General features: G+C 38.1%; 1 protein-coding gene and 1 long non-coding RNA gene across 8 annotated transcripts in view; one reads left to right on the forward strand and one right to left on the reverse strand.

The window, feature by feature from the left end:
* Positions 1-14,843, forward strand: part of ITGA6 (integrin subunit alpha 6) — a 133,963-nt gene extending 119,120 nt beyond the window's left edge. For 5 of the 7 annotated variants that reach the window (XM_071811083.1, XM_071811082.1, XM_071811081.1 and 2 more), the window contains 16 exons: positions 438-533; positions 1,031-1,092; positions 2,336-2,493; positions 3,386-3,541; positions 4,254-4,369; positions 5,270-5,459; positions 5,544-5,627; positions 5,819-5,898; positions 6,053-6,130; positions 6,235-6,337; positions 7,444-7,617; positions 8,546-8,644; positions 9,027-9,137; positions 9,224-9,322; positions 9,667-9,792; positions 12,775-14,843. In XM_071811083.1, coding sequence (XP_071667184.1) covers positions 438-533; positions 1,031-1,092; positions 2,336-2,493; positions 3,386-3,541; positions 4,254-4,369; positions 5,270-5,459; positions 5,544-5,627; positions 5,819-5,898; positions 6,053-6,130; positions 6,235-6,337; positions 7,444-7,617; positions 8,546-8,644; positions 9,027-9,137; positions 9,224-9,322; positions 9,667-9,792; positions 12,775-12,933 — 1,891 coding nt within the window. In that variant the 3' untranslated portion in view covers positions 12,934-14,843. Of the gene's footprint in view, positions 1-437; positions 534-1,030; positions 1,093-2,335; positions 2,494-3,385; positions 3,542-4,253; positions 4,370-5,269; positions 5,460-5,543; positions 5,628-5,818; positions 5,899-6,052; positions 6,131-6,234; positions 6,338-7,443; positions 7,618-8,545; positions 8,645-9,026; positions 9,138-9,223; positions 9,323-9,666; positions 9,793-11,193; positions 11,324-12,774 lie in introns of all 7 variants that reach the window. The other 2 variants (XM_071811080.1, XM_065840475.2) reach the window with 1 other exon arrangement.
* Positions 2,483-14,138, reverse strand: LOC136102935 (uncharacterized). Its single transcript, XR_010651522.2, has 3 exons — positions 14,022-14,138; positions 12,677-12,826; positions 2,483-3,128 (listed from the first exon to the last, which is right to left on the reverse strand). It is a non-coding gene; the product is annotated as an uncharacterized lncRNA (long non-coding RNA).
* Positions 14,844-16,836: the final 1,993 nt, after the last annotated feature.

The raw sequence follows: 16,836 nt of genomic DNA on the forward strand, positions 1-16,836 counted from the left end.
GAAAATCGTTTCCCACAGCCCCCCTGGCTGCACGTGGAAGCTGTTGTGAACATTAATCTGCATGAACTGTAGTACCTACAGTTGTTCACAGGGGCTGGATTACCATTGGGTTGGAAACCATTGCTTTGAATTTTCTGCTTTTTATGAGTATAAAATGACAACCCCAACATCACATTAATACACTCTGCTTCCTGTCAGGCACTGAATACAGTTGTCGTCATTTTTTGACTTGCTTTGTGTAGCTTTAAGTAGTTTTCTTTTGTTTCTAACCATTATAAAAGACAAACTCTGTGTTTAATGGGGTGTCTCTGCTGCAAATCAGTGCAGGCATGGATATGGCATCTGGGATTCACATGAATTGTTTCCTTTATCTTAACAGAAACTTTTCTTTTCCCCCCTGCTTCTTTTTTAATTCCCCATTTTTCCCTCAAATGAAGATCTCGGCCTGTGATAAGCATTAGAAGGAGCATTACAGTACAGCCTGACAGAATTGACCTAAAGAAAAAGAACCCTGAGGACCCTAGTGAAATATGGTAAATTTTTAAAAAATTATAATGTCAGAAGCCTCAGTGTATTGAGTTTTCTGTCGTCAAAATTCATTCAGACAGTGATGATGTCAAACTGAAGGGATATGACAGTCATGCAGGTTAAATGTATTTACATTTCATCATTCTGACTTCCTGAATTTGCTGTGACTACTGTGCTAAAGACAAGGTGTGCAGTATGTGCTGTTCATACTGTCCCTTTTTGAAAATGAATGTCACTTTGCCACTTAAGATATTTCTTAACTTGGAACAGCTTTCTCATGAGTAGAGATGTAAAAGCAAATGCCAGAAAATAGTTTTTCTAATTGATTATTAACATTTTTTTCTTGATTTGTAATTGAGTTTAGTAAGCAGCAAATTACTGTTCTAGCATGAAAACCACAGTCATAGGACTGATAATATCAGTCAATGGATTATTAAAACTTTTCATTCTGTGGGCCCATGCCTTATTAAAGTTAATATTAATTTCTCGGCACTCTTTACAGGATGGATGTGAGAGCATGTTTTCAATATACTGCAAACCCCAGTGATTTAAATCCAAGAATAAGTAAGTTTTGAAGATAAATATTTTTATCTGTTTGTCCCGTGGTTTCTCTTTTGTTTTTTCTTTCGAGCATTTAATGGAAGAGTAGTACTCAAATTATAGTCACTCCTTTCAGACTGTGACTGTGATATCAGCTATTGCACTATTTGTATTTAGAATAATGTATTCAGTGTCATGCTGGTGTGTTAGGAAGTTCTGTGGATGACAGACTGAACTGAAGCTTTCTAGATAATATAATGGCCACTGAGCAAATGGCAGCCATACAGACAAAAACGTTTTGCCTCTTAGGTTAGTTTTAAACCCTCATTTTATTTATCATTAGTAAGCATTATTTCTTATTGGAGACTTACCCTATAAAAGAGTGTTCTATATTCATGAAGATGGTTTTGTGGAAATCAGTAACTGAAATGAAAAGTCTTTATATTAATAGGAGTCTGGAAGACTGCCATAAATATAGTTAAAAATGTAAAGCATTAGTTTTGCATGTCTCCTGTTCTGTCTTGTTACAACGCTGCTTTTACTACACCTCGGAAAGGTCTGTAGGGTTTTGAGAGGAAATGAGAAGAATTTTAAGCCCAAACCTCCTCCTGTGTTGTCTTTAGTTTCTCAGTTACTTGTAAAATCCACAGGATGTGCTTGAATAAGGTCCTGGCCCTTGAACAGGTCAAGGAGGCAGCTCACAGTGCCCGTTTGCACACTCCAAGGTCTGGCACACTGGGTACTGCTCCCAGCCTTGCAACACTGACTTAACTCAGCGAATGCAGAGATGATTAATGCACAGAGTTCACATCTATTAAAACATGCCTCAGCATACAACTAGAAAGCTCTAGTCACGCTTTTGCTTTCAGCATTAAAAGTGTACCTTGACCTCAATATCCTGCGGGCTGGGACAAACCAGGATCCAAGGTCGGTGTTGGCAGTGTTGTGTCTCAGCCCTCTGCTGGCTCCAGCGGCAATCACAGCTGAGCCAGCTCTGCAGGCTGCTCAAGGGAATGAGCTGCTGCTGCAATACAGGGCTTAGTTCAGAACTTTCCTTTAGATCCATGCCCAGGGCACCTGGCCCTCGACTGAAGAGGGACAAAACTGACAGATGGAGAAAGTTTTGTAAGTAACTGAAAAGAGTTTGTGAAGCCCAGCACTGGCTGAAAGAGTCTTCTAGAATAATGTTGTAGAGATCAAACTTGGAGAAATTAAAGTTATTTTTAATAATTTTTTTTATGATTACCTACTTTATTTCTTTATCTAGAGATCAACTATACATTTGAAGCAGAAAATGAGAGGAGGCAGTTAGGCCTGCCATCTAGGGTACGGTTTAAAGACCACCTGTCTGATCAGTTCACTGCAAGTACCACCCTAAGGGGGCAGAACTCAAGAGAGTGTGTGACGACAAAGCTTGTACTGCAGGTAAGGCAAAGTATTTTATTTGTTTTTCATTTAGATCCATGTAAAACAAAGGCATGCTCTTTTTTTTAGCCTCCTGGTACCTTTGTGTGTAACTTAAAAGTCACATGCAATATAAAGCTTCAAAACTAGAAAACAACCGTAGTTAAGTAGTACCTTACTATTCCCTGCACACATGCTGCTTCTTCCTGTTGCCTTTCGTAAAAAGGATGAATAGCGCTTGTAGCTACTGCAGTGTGCTGTGGGGTCAACAGAGCTGAACTAATTCAGACCAATACAGAGGGAATGAACAGCAAAAATGGAGAGCTGTTTCCAACAAAACTAATTGTTACAGAATTTCAGTGTGACTGGCTAGGAAAACAGTTTTCACCTCCAGGTTCTGGAGGGGATGAATGGGCAGGACAAGCAAGCTTGGTGTGTTTGCTCCGACTTGGCTGCAGCGGTGGCCCTTGGAGGTCGCATTGCTCCAGGAGCTCAACAAATTCTCTGTGGCTCAGCAGCCACGAGCCTCCAAGGCTGCTTCTGACCACAGCAAAGTAAAGAGCTTCAACTTACGCAATAGAAAGCAAGCGTGGTGTTTTCCTGTTGTAGTGTGAATTTCATTTGCCTGAGTTGCCATCTGTTGTTCCTAGGAATTCCTAACAGTGAGAGAAATCATCAGATCAGGAAGCCAGACAAAAAAACCCAACCAACCAAACAAAACCAAACTTGTGTTTTTGTGCATTTAAAAAAAAATGCTGGGTTTCTGTACAAGGGATAGTTTTAACACTGCAGAATGTAGCAGCAAAGATTTTGCTTTACTGCCGTTCTAAAATGTATATCAAAAGCCAGTCTTTGCAGTGTTTTTTCTTCTCTGCACTGTACACTAATTATGCCATTTAAAATATTTTAACAGGAAAAGATTAAAGATAAGCTACGCCCCATTCCAATATCAGTGAGTGTTAAAATTGCTGGCCTGGAGTCTAACTCACCATCCACAAGAAAAGAGAGAGCACTTCCAGATCTTATACCAATTCTAAATTCAAACGAATCAGAAACAAAGACCACAAAAGTAAGCCTTTCATACTATTTTTCCCATAAATATGCACTTTGACAAATCACTGAATTTTAAAGACTTTAGAAAGCTAAATTATGATCAAAGGAAATAGTTGGGGTAGCACTGAACTCATAAATACTGCCTTGTATTTTATATTTTGTTATGAACTTGTTACAGAATGTTATGAACTAGATCCTGTGTTTCTTTTGCAACAAAAGTGAAGATGATATAGCTGCTAGGTTTTTTTCCTCTCCCCAACAAGTTTAGGAGGAAATGTACTTTTGATTAAAAATGGAAATCTATCGTCTCCAGCTGTGAACACTTGTCCCACATCACAAAATTATGCACTTTCTAATTCTTCCATGGTTAGGATGCTGTAAAGCATTAGAGCACTGCAGCAGTGATATAAAAGAAAGGGAATATCTCAGGTAAGAGATCTCATTTCCTTATTGAAGAGTCAGACTCAAGGATGTTTTTTCTCATTAGAAGTGTACCTTAGAATTATCTCACTCTGCCTCTTAGTCACATCTAAAGTTTTAAATTGTCAGCATCAAGGGCTATGTCTCATAAAGAAAAACTCTTGACAGGTAAGAAGATGTTAAAAGCTTACTCTGTTCAGGAAAGTGTCTCTGAGTTCCCTGTAGATGCTTCATGTGGTGCATGTCAGAAATGTTGTTTTACGCTGTTATCATGTGACATGCAGTGAAAGTGCTTTGGTTTGATTTAGGTGGAGTTCTTAAAAGAAGGATGTGGAGAAGACAATGAATGTCACAGCAATCTGAAACTTCAGTACCGGTTTTGTAGTCGAGAAGGAAATGAAGACAGGTTTACTTATTTACCAATGTAAGCCTTGATTAATGCATTGCTAAAATTCAAATTCTTAACAACTGCTTAGAAGTACTTTTAGGACGGAGTTTTGGGAGACAGAGCAGCTTTGTTCCATTACTCTGGCAAACAGGGCCCTGTGCAGGGTGAGGATCGTGGGGGAGTGGGAGTGAGCTCTGGAAGCGAAGTAGTGGTACAGAGTTACATGGATACAAAGTGGCCACAACTTGTGCAGGTGTGGGCTAAAAGTTAGAAAAAATGTTTCTAACTGCCGGAGAAATAAGATGCTGAACCAACCCTCCAGTAGTTTATTGTGTGTGCTACTATTAAGTATTTTTAAGATTAAATTTGATTGCGAGTATGACAACATAATATGCTATAGTCTAGTAGTGTAAGACAAGCAGTTAGAGAGAAATAATTTCACCATAACACGCCCCTAACCCCCACTGCACCTCCTCCTGGGAGTGCTAATGAAACTGGAAGGGACTTGTGGAAAAAAAAGGAAGTTTGTTCATTTACTGTCAAACAGTCTGGTTTCCTTTAGCTGTGAGTGCCACAGTCTGACTCGGAAGCCAAAACCACATCTATTTTACAAGAAAAAAGAAGGTCTGTAGATTTATTCAGAGAAAATTCATCACCATTAAACATGAGCCAGATGCAAGTGCTGGTTCGGAAATACTATCAACTCTTGGTCACTTGAGAGGTGTTTCAGTCTGTTACACCCTGTTAACTGCTGGGCACTTTGTGACAAAGTACTGGTTTTGGGAAAAAAACCCTATGACCATTCATGTGTTCATGGTCTTACAGTAATTATTCCCTAATAGGGAGAGTTACATTTGGTAAACTGTAGTAAGAAGCAAACTTTCACATGCATTTGTTTTCCTAATGCACATGACCCTGCGCGCTCTGTTTCTGTAGTGAAAATGGCATGCCAGTGCTTGTTCTGAAAGATCAGAAAGACATTGCCCTGGAAATAACAGTGACAAACAGTCCATCTGATGCAAAAAATCCACAAAAAGACGGTGAGGATGCATATGAAGCTAAACTGATCGCAACTTTTCCTGACAGTCTGACATATTCTGCATTCAGGGAGATGAGGGGTTATCCTGTAAGTATTTTTAAGATAAAAGATATTCAATTTTAAAAATATTTACAGCACATTTTTACTTCTAAATGTATTCTGTTTGATCAGGAAAAACAGCTAACATGTGGTGCTAACCAAAACGGTTCTCAAGCAGAATGTGAACTTGGAAATCCTTTCAAAAGAAATTCAAATGTAAGTTGCACCTATTTTATCCAAGTTATAAAATCTTATTCTTGACTGCAGTTTGTTTCTGTGTGTCATAACTGGAAATTTGATTTGGATCTGTCTTTCTAACTCTAGAGCTTGATGATTTATTTCTATAATATTTCATACATTGTTATATTTCATAAATGTTTATATATTTCATGGATCTTCTTGTCTAGGTAACCTTTTATCTGATCTTGAGTACCACTAAAGTTAACGTTGATACAACAGACTTGGATATTAATCTGAAGTTGGAAACGTAAGTTTTCTTTGTGTGTGCGTGCACATGCATGTTTTCATATACAGTTGTAAACATTTTGAATTAATTTGTTCTATTCACAAAAGCAATTTAATAGTAAAGTGAAACCTGGTAGATTTGTAAAATAAACAGCACTGTTTCCTTTTCATTGTAGAACAAGCACTCAAGTTAATTCGACTCCAATTACAGCTAGTGCTAAAGTGGTTCTTGAGTTGCTTTTATCACTCACTGGGTAAGTATTGATGGCATAACAAATGGAGAGGGCTGGGAATGACAGTTTTGCTGCAGACTTCATTAAAATCCAATTATTCTCCTTCCCCACCCCCACCTGAACAGAGTTGCTAAGCCTTCTCAGGTGTATTTTGGAGGTAACATCGTTGGTGAGAGTGCTATGAAATCTGAAGAGCATATTGGAAACCTCATAGAGTATGAATTCAGAGTGAGTAATTTAGATTAATGCCAACAACTGCTTTTACTCAAATGAACAGCTTCTCTCTTCATGAATATGAACACTTGGAAAAGTTCCTGGTTTTAAAATTTGCTTTTCTTGTCCAAAAATCATGACTTCCTGATCAGATCATGCAGTCTGGCTACAGACTGGAGCTTCTTTAGGCCTTGAGGTTTTACGATCATATTTTGAGGAAGTGGCCTGAGGCTGGCTGTGCACGTTGTTCTTCAGCGCAGTCCGTGCGATCAGTTGTACAGCATAAAACCCCACACAGGCAGGGATCAAAGCCTAAACCCAGCAGCCCAGGGGTGATCTGGTGCACACAGCCAGCCAGGGTGGGCACTTGCTGCGTGCAGGGTTGAGCAGGCACGCAAAGACACCGCAGAATGTCTTGTTCACTCTTTTGGTCTTCTGCCTAATTAATAAATCAAGGAGAAGGCTAAGAGAGACAATTCTGGTTCTGTAACAACTCTGTTTATCAGCAAGAGAGTTGCTTTTTCTATGTCGTTAAGGCCAGCCTTGCTGTCTTTGTACATAGTAGTTTGTCAGGATTGAAGTCCATCTCTGTCAATCCTGTACTTCCTTCTGTGCCTGCATGCGTGTATTAAACTAGAAGCAGATAGAAGGTGTTTTAGAACTTGCTGTCATGAACAGTAACACTAAGAAAGCAAAAAAATAGGTTGGGAAACAACTTACAGACTAGGGAGAGCAAGAGCTGGTTATCTTTCTATGTCAGAGTTCCCCATAGACTTGCAATTTGCCTCAGTTATGTAACTGAATGATTTCTTAACTCTAAATTGGAGTTATTGTTGTTTCACATGAAGACAGATTTCTAAAAATTAACATCTTAAAAATCAACAGCTTACAGTTCATGGTAGGGAATTTTAATCCTTATACGTTTAAACTCTGTATTTACTTGCTATCCAAGTGCATTAGTTTCAGTATATGCTTTGTCTTTATGCACTGTTTCAACTCTCTTTCATCTGCTTTTAAATGTCCTGTTAGCCGCATGCTTAAAACTTGCCCAAATCAATAACACCTTAAATTGAGAAGAAAATATCTTTATTTCGCAGTTTAAAGAATGTTTGTTTTAACAGGTAACTAACTTGGGCAGACCACTGAAAACATTTGGTACTGCTTCCCTGGACATCCAATGGCCAAAAGAAATTAGTAATGGCAAATGGCTGCTTTATTTGATGAAAATAGATTCCAAAGGCTTGGAAAAAGTCTCCTGTCAACCTGAGAATGAAATAAATAGTTTGCATGTTGCGGTATGTTCCCATGTGATAGTGGACATAAGAGCTTGCCTCCAGAAGGATATATATATATATATATATATTTTTTTTTTTTTTTTTTTTTGTTGGGGGGTGTGTGCGTGTGTTTGTGTGTGTGTGTCTTCAGCAGCTCAGAAACACACCACATGAGTGATGTATCAGGGGTTGTTAAGCTTGTTAGTAGACTTCGTAACAGCTAATGAGGGTAACATGCTAAAGGATGGATTCTGTGTCGTAGTCACTGTTTTTGCAATGGGCACCATTGTCATATGCTCTCTTAACAAATGTCATCAGCATGATTGATATTGCATTGAGGTCTTACACAGAAAACAATAAAAAACAGTAAATATCTCCCCAGCCTGCGGGAATTGCATGGATTTTTTTTTTTTTTTAAACAGAAAGGGCTTTCACTTACATTCACTTATAAATTATCAAGCAAGTTTCATAGCCCTTCATTGTGCCTATCCAGCAAGATTTTTTCCTAAACCCTGAGCCTTCATTTTCATAATGTTTTTTTCATATAATCTTAAGATCATTTGGGAGTTTTAATTTTCACCACTAAAACTGCATGCACATAAACCCATTCTTGTCAGGTCACTACACCAGTTAATAAAACTTTCAGTGCATGTAATTAATATACAGTTCAAGAAAGATGCATCTTATTCTTTTAGCGTAGTAACATTCATACCGTTTATATAGAACAAAAATGGAAGTAGTACTGAAAGCTGTGTAAATCTAAAACCCCCAGACCTATTAAAAGTCAGTTAACCTTTCTTTAGGTAATCTAAAATTCTAGTGATTGTCCTGACTCTATTACTGGCAATAAATGTGGTTAAGTAGGGATATATGATGATGTCACTCATGCTGATCTTGGAACAAGAAGACACTCACTGAGCTCTTACTCTTCCTCCCCTCCCGCCCATAGGAATCCCAGAACTCACGAAGGAGACGTGAGGTTGCAGAGAAGCAGATCACAGACAGCAAAACATTTTCTTTGTTCTCAGAAAGAAAATACAAGACCTTGGTAAGCATCAACTAGTCTGGTCAGATGCCACCTACTGCACTTGTAAGAGGGCTTTTCTGAGTATGGCTGGGTGAAAGAAGGTATCTCTTTGCTCTTTATTTTTACCTTATATCCAAGTATCAACGATTTAAAAATTTGATCATTTAGATTATCTACCGAAGAGAGAAATAGGAAAGAATTTCTGCATAGTTATCTACATTAAAATAAACAGGTTATAGCATCTTTGTTGTATTTTCCTGTTGCTGTCAGTACAAACAGGTTTTGGTTCTTGCACATAAATATTGATGCATATAATCCAATTTTTAATTTGGGAGCGGGGAGGGATGCTTAAACAATCTGTGAGGATGTGTTTTTATTTACATGTAGAAATTTGTAATTGCAGGACTGCAATGTGAATGCACGCTGTGTGGACGTAAAATGTCCCCTCAAGGGCTTAGACAGCAAGGCCTCTCTTGTGCTGCGTTCCAGACTGTGGAACAGTACTTTCTTAGAAGTAAGTTCTCTTACCTGCCATTTGGGGAAGGTCAGGGTTTTTTTTTTCTGTTCTGTGTCTAACGTCCATATTTTATTATGGAACAGGAATACTCAAAAATGAACTACCTGGACATTCTTGTTAGGGCTTCAATCAGTGTTCCTGCTGCAGCTAAGAATGTTAAACTCACAAATGAAGTTGCTCAGGTAGGCTAATCTTTTAATTCTAACTATATGTTATGATTGTGATGTTTCCAGCTTACCTCAATGACTAGAAAAAAAATAAACCATTTAAAACCAAAAGTAGGTAAAAGTTAAGCTTTTTAACTAAGTTCTCAATTTTTGACCATTTCTACCTTTAATCAGGTTGGAAAAATTCACTACCATATTGGAACAATACCAGTCAGAACTTTTTCTTCAAAAACATTTTAAAGATGGGAGAGAGAAGACATCTTGTCAGAAAAGAGATAACTGTATAATTTGTAGCTTTATATTAAACATGGATGCTTCTGAAATGCTCTTTCCATCATGACATATTTTCTCTCCTTTAGGTGCGTGTTACTGTCTTCCCTGCAAAACCAGTAGCACTGTACACAGGAGTGCCTTGGTGGATCATCGCGGTGGCTATTTTTGCTGGAATACTGATGCTGGCACTGTTGGTATTCTTACTATGGAAGGTGAGTTTTTATTCATCTGGTTATGTTACATTCCCTGGTCTACAACTGACTAGATAGCAAAATAATTAAGCAAATGAGTAAGTATTTTGATTTGGTTTGGGGACTCCAAATAGAGCAAAACTGCCCAAACATTACCTTTATCAGTTTCTCAGTTTTGCAGCATTTGGAATGAGAATGGTTACACAGGAAGACTTGTTATGACATTTTTCTGTTTGCACATCCTTAAAAGAAAGTATTTTGAGCTCTGGGCAAAACTGGAGATAAATATTCAGAGACCATATTTACTTTGATACCGGTCGATACAGCTAACTAGGGCTTCTGCAGTTAGGTATGAAACTTCACGTGAATTGTCTGCAAATGTTTCAGCAGGGCTTTGTTCTTGTAATGTTAGAAATATCATTAATTGGATAGTAGATGAAAATAACCAAAAGATACAGAAATAATATATAGCCAAGTGTGGTGGTCAGTTTCTGTAGGATTGGCTTCTTGCCTTAGAAATCCTAAAGGAGTAGATAAGTGTGTATAGTAGAAGGGAAATAATTTGCAAAATATAAAAATGAAGTACCTATTTTTCTAACTACTCTTGGTATTTTTACAGCTAATTGTGGTTCCAAGTGTAACAGGACTGTCCTTTTGTTCTTAGTTTTTACAGGTATAAGCAGTTAGAATAGCAGGTGGTTATTCAGAAAGGAGAGGTGACAAGGACTATCCTGTTTGTCACTTTCTTCTGGAGAAACTGCAGCAATTGGCTTTGCTGAGGAGCTACTATTTGCTGCAGGTTACCTCTGACCCGATAGTTCAGACTTCCTTATTTTCTGGTAAATGCTCAACACCAGCTGCAAATCTTCCTGATGAATTTTGGGTTATAAATACTAGTGTTTTCCTGCACATGAAAATACACACATTTTCAGACATGCACACACAGTTTGAAATGCTTCCTTTGATGACAAATGCTGAGCGGTCTTATGAAGGACAAACATTGTATTTCAGAGACAGTTACAAGATTGGTTTAAAACATGCCTGTGTCGGACAGGTCAAAGCAGTACTCATCATTGCTCTACCCTGTGTTTTTGTCTGTCCTGTGCACAAGTCCACAAACAGGTTTCTGTATAGTCTTCTTTCTGATCTTCACAGCCAGCTTTAGTTGCTGTGGACATCATTACAAGTGTAGCAAAACACATGGAAAATACTATTCTTTACCACAGGTTATTCTATTATTTTACAGATGGAGTGAGTCCAGGAAGTTCTCAGATCTAGAAACAGATTTCTTGTGATTTTTTTTTGGCAACAAGCCTGTGAAGGGATAATGGGAAGATAGCTCAGAGTTCATTTAAGTCAGTTTTAGTAGCTTTGACTTCTTCCAGTCTACAAAAATTGACTAAATACCTTGCTTCCTTGTAGTGTGGTTTCTTCAAGAGAAATAAGAAAGATCATTACGATGCCACATATCACAAGGCTGAGATCCATGCTCAGCCGTCTGATAAAGAGAGGCTTACTTCTGATGCATAGTATTGATCTACTTCTGTAATTGGTAATTGATGATATTTTTTAATTTTTAGCTGTGGCACATGCTATGGGTGCGGTGGCTAACTATGAAGCTTTTACTGCTTATATTCTATTAACTTTTGGATTTCAAACTATTGTACTCTCTTGCTCATTCTGTCCATAGATTTTCAGCTTTTGGTGCACGTGAACAAACACAGATGTTTGCCTTGGTTTAAAAAGTTTTTTATTTATTTCTTTAGAAACCATCTTGACCTGTTGCAGTGGTTTTTAGTCTTTTCTTTTGTATGTTTTAAAAGTGCAAGTAAGTTTTTAAGCTTGAGAGACGGTAATCAACACTGCGGAGTGAAGATTTAAAGCTAAGACTACATGGATGATAAATTTGCTTTACTAACTTCTAGTGCATGCTGAAAGATGTTGCTTATAAGGAAAGGGGTTTTCATAATAAGAATTTAAATGCTGTGGAAACATCTGTTTTCCTTCAATTCTAAGATACACTTTTCTAGGAACACACTTTCCTCTGCTGAAGCCACTAGATGCATGATGATTTATGCTTCTAGCAACCTTTATTCAATTTAAGATAAAATATGCATGTACATTATAAGTGATGCTTGGGATGAGGGAGTGGGGAGGAATTCTTAACTAAATTATGTCAGAACAGTGTTTAATGAAATCTTAACTAAGAGATGGCTACAGATTGGGTCTGTGCTTTGATGTGTTTTCTTTTAAAATTCAGTTCCAACAAAAAAATCCCACCACCCCAAATACTATGAACATTACCACTTTAACCTTTTTGTTTTTTCCAAGCAGTATCTAGTAACAGATGGAGGGCACAATGTCTCTTAACCTCAATCTTGATATCAGTGACCCATAAGCATGTAAAGCTGAGCGTCTACCAATCATCATCTTTGTAACACTGTGGCCGTAACTGCATTTTGGTTTGAAAATTAATTTCTGTCCATTCCTCAATAGTTAATCAGTTGAGATGATGCTTTGAAAAACAAGGCCCTAGTGTAATGTCTTGAAGGCCCTGGAAATCTTTCTGTGGGTTTTTAAAGGTAAATCACATCACCATGCAGGAAGATATTGACGTATAATACATTCTTACCTGTGGTTCAGGAGAAGCAAGCTTTCCTGAACTATATCCACTTCTTTGTGTAGCATTAAATTCTCTCATGATAGGAATTAATAGATTTATAAAGATTACTTATGTGACTTGCAAAACAAATTTAGAAAGTTAGCAGAGGGAGTATTTTTGAGGTAGTAGATGCCAGATTGTCAGACCGTGCCTTTTTTCTTAAGCTGCTGATGGAATAACTAACAGAGACCTGCTGGCTCATTACATTTTTGGCCTACAGCTTTTTGTTTTTGATATTCTTACCTGTATGTCTGTGCAAAGGAAGAATGTACTGCATTCTAGAGTTGTAATATTTTGGCAGCAACTTAAACCTAAATTGTTCTTTCTCTTCTCTGCCCCAGTGTGGGTTCTTCCAGCGTTCTAGGTACGAAGACAGTGTCCCCCGATATCATGCTGTAAGAATTCGAAAAGAAGAGCGAGAGATCAAAGATGGGAAATACAAAGACCTTGAAACAAAACAGTGGTTCACAAAATGGAATGAAAATGAAAGTTACTCTTAGGGAAAAATTATTTTCATCCACAAAGTTCAGATAGAGGTTAATGCTTTAATAACGGAATACTGAATGAGTTAGACCTTTGAACACTATGGACATTCACCGTTTGATTGTAGATATTTACTTACATTGAGGCTTTTGTTTGCACAGTTAAAATTGCTTCAGACTTTATTTGCATTATTTAATTTCCAGACTGCCTCTTTTCCCCTTCAAATCTAACTCACATTTTAGAAGATACTGTATCAGTTTGGGGTCTTTTCTGCAAAATATGCAAAACCACTATGGCAGACCTTTTCCTGTGATCACAGGTATGCAATGAATGCATGGTTAAGGTTAAGATAAGGTTCTCCATACTTCCCTCAACACATAATCCATTATAAACACACAGTGGCCTTAACATACTTCATTCAAGTATAGTCTGAAGACCCGCAAATCTACTTTAGTCATAAGTCTTGCCTGCTGCAGTAGTTACAGCTTAACAAAAAGCATCATCTTAAATTACATGTGCAATAGGTCATATTGCTCTTTTTTTTAAAGATCGGATTGTGTGATTCTTGCTCACAACAAATATACACAGGTTTTTTTTAAAAGAGAGGCTTGAATATTAGATGTACTTTTTGTATATATATATTTTAGTCATATTTGTATTTATTTTTGTTATAAATCATCGTCTTTGACTAACTGCTAGGCCAAAGACTTAACTGAACCTTTAAATCCACTGTGTCTTTGAACTTCAGACTGTGAGACCTGAAGCTTTCACTGAATTTTAATAAATTACTGAAGGTGCCAATGCTTTCTAAAAATGTAAATATTTATTCCAATGATGTGTATGGGAGCTTTTTTTCCTGATACTTGTAACTTTATGCAACAGGAATTATCAGGTTTTGTAACGTGATTTGTATATTACATCAGACTATTTAATGATTTTGACACCAAGTAGAGTTTTTAGATACAGTTTTGTACTTAGTCCAAGAAAGTGAGAAGTTCTCCAGAAACTGCTTCCCAGCTTCATAAGGATGTCCTGTTTAGCAAAAGGCATTGACTACTGCAACTGTTACACAGCACTTGAAGGAGGCTATAAAAGCCCAGCTTACCTGAACTACGAGGATCCGAGCTGATCCACGTTGAGACTACTGAATTGTCTTGAATACCTGAATGTGGATAAAAGTAGAATCACATTGTTGTGTTTATCAGCAATCTAGTTATTGTAACATAACTGATAAAACTATTTAAAGAGTTTACTTTTTTAGCCATGTTCTAAAGTGTTGGTACTATTTAAGAATGAAGATTTAGTTCACAATTGTTTATTCCCCTGAAACAATATTCTGCTCAAAAAGTATGCATGTTTTAATTGCTAGTAATTTGAGCTATGCAAAAACCTTTTGGTACTTTTTCCCCTCATAGGGTGAAAACCTGCCAGGAGGGCAGTTGTCAAGTGTCTTATTTTTATTATTAACTTTGAACATACCTTCTTGGTAGGTGTGTTCACCTAAAAAGTTATCATTATAGAAAGTACATTGAAACTCTTCTTCCTCCCAATGAATACTCTCAGTATGTTGTGAGCCCAATTTTATGAACATTGACACATGTATTTAGCTAATATCCAGTTTTTGAGCTTTCAAGATTCTAGGTTATTTGCTGAAAGGTTCAGCAGCATCAGAGGCCAGGCTAATCCGGGGCTAAGAAGTTTGGCAAATTAGCCTTGGATTTAAAAGCAGAATGTGGCCCTTGCCTAAGAACATGAATGTCTTAGCAGTGTCAAACTGAAAGTTCTTGAAGAAGTCATGTCACTAGTATACTTTTATCTCAAACTTTTTTTATACTGGCTAACAATGCATCATTCCATGATTAGAAATTACCTGTGGATATTTGTATAGGAGTGTGAAATAAAGGGTGTTTTTTTTTTTTTAATTAAACATTGCTCTGGTAATCATGATTTCTTATAATTAACTGAGGTAGCCACAGCTAAGTTCACTATAAGAACAAGCTGAACTTCCCCCTGCAAAGGGCAGAAACAGCAGCTGCATGAGATAACACACAATCTCATACTTGCAGCTGCCTGCTGTTGTCCCCAGCATTGGTAAGAGTCCAGCATGGAGTCTGGCAGGGCAGGCTACGGCAGAGCACCACGGGACAGAGTTGCTCTGTCCCTCCACAGCTCCCTCCTGCTGCCCAGGGCGCTCTCAAGGCAAGCTGCCTTCTAAAAGCTTCTCTTCTGTGACTGGGGCGATGGGTACATCCCCCTGTGTTAGTCAAGGACCTCACATACCCTGTTGACCTGTGGAAGTTTGATCTGACAATCACATGCTTAGAGGGTACAGCTTCAGATCTACAAAACAATACAGAAAAGCCAAAAAGATGCAGGACTGCTCCCCCCAAAAAAAACAGAGAAAACCTGTGGTTTATCTCAGTTTTTAGGATGTTAACCCTCACAGAATGCTTTGCTGACATTTTGTTGAAAGGCCTTTTGATGCAAAAAGGCCTGAAGATAAGGGTTAGAAGGATACCTGCTAGACCAATGTTTGGTGTTGCAGCCAAGAAACTTCTGGGAGGTGCTGCTAGATGCATCAGAGCAAAAAGATGTGGACTGAACCAGCTTTTATTAAACAATTATTTACATAACTATACCTACAAACATTTGTCCATAACAAGTATGGACTGGGAGAACAGTTAAGTAGCTGATCATAGGGAATACGGTACAAATATAGGACATTAGGTTTCATATATGCTCACATATACTAGACACATATAATACTAGACTAGTATATACTATATACACGGAGTAACTATGCTATATATGTATATATGCACATATAAAAACCATAATGTCCAGTGTTTGCACTGTAGAGAGAGTGTATGTTTAATATATGCATATACTACATAGCCTAAGGTACATAAACAGAATGCTACTAAACTGCTATACCTTCACGTATGTTTAACTGTCATAGCACAGAAGACATATGTTACAAGAAAAGCTTTCAAAATAAGGGACCATCACAGCATAGTTTCAGTAAGCGCCTGCCCAGAAGTTCTGTGTGGAAGAAGAGCTGGAACAGATTGCTCAGAACATCAGGAACAGGCACATGAGGTCAAGGGAAGCTTTTCAGAGTGGCACTAAAGCATCAGTCCCTGTTTGAAGCACCCAGGTTACAATGCTAACCATCACTGTAGCAGCATGTCTTAAAATAAACAGACTACACAGAACCAGAAAGCTGCTTATGTGCAAACAACTGAAATAACTTCTCCCAGCACAGAGCTGGTGAGAGTGCTGGCTGGTGGTTTGCAAAACTGGGGAGAACAAACTGTGGGAAACAGCCAGTGTTTGAGTCACAGGCCCTGCTTCGCTGGCTTGTCAGGTAACACAGCCCTGCATGATAAGAGGAATGAGGGCTGTGTATTTCCCTACAGTGGCTTCCTTTACCTGTCCATTTGTCTTCCCAGGCCCTGGATTCATAATACTATATACCTTTTATAACCTCATAAGCCTTACTGGAGTCCTAACCATGATTCTCTTGATAAAAAGCATAGCAACCCTTACCCTGAGAAGCTGCCACAGAAACTGGCCTTAATCCCCAGCCAGGCTGTGATATTGTCACTGTACAGGGCTGAGGGACATGCAGTTTACATTTGCCATACTCAAAAGACAGATCCCTTTCTTCCTTCATTTCTCAGCTCTGCAAAATGGTGGTTTGCAAGCAGCATCTCTTCAGGGTTGCACCTGCCTCAAAGATCCAGGCAGAGAACTGTTTCTAACAAGCAAAGGTGTCTTTGCTGCTGCTTACCCAGCTACCACAGAACAACATATATCCCCCTTGCCATTGATCTCTTTGTCTCCAGCAGATAAGGGAGGAAGGGAGAGAGAAGTTGAATACTTTTGCCAGGAGCATATGAAATAATGCAGCTTGCTAA

The sequence above is a fragment of the Patagioenas fasciata genome, chromosome 7, assembly GCF_037038585.1.
Source record: "Patagioenas fasciata isolate bPatFas1 chromosome 7, bPatFas1.hap1, whole genome shotgun sequence".
Classification (NCBI taxonomy): Eukaryota; Metazoa; Chordata; class Aves; order Columbiformes; family Columbidae; genus Patagioenas; species Patagioenas fasciata.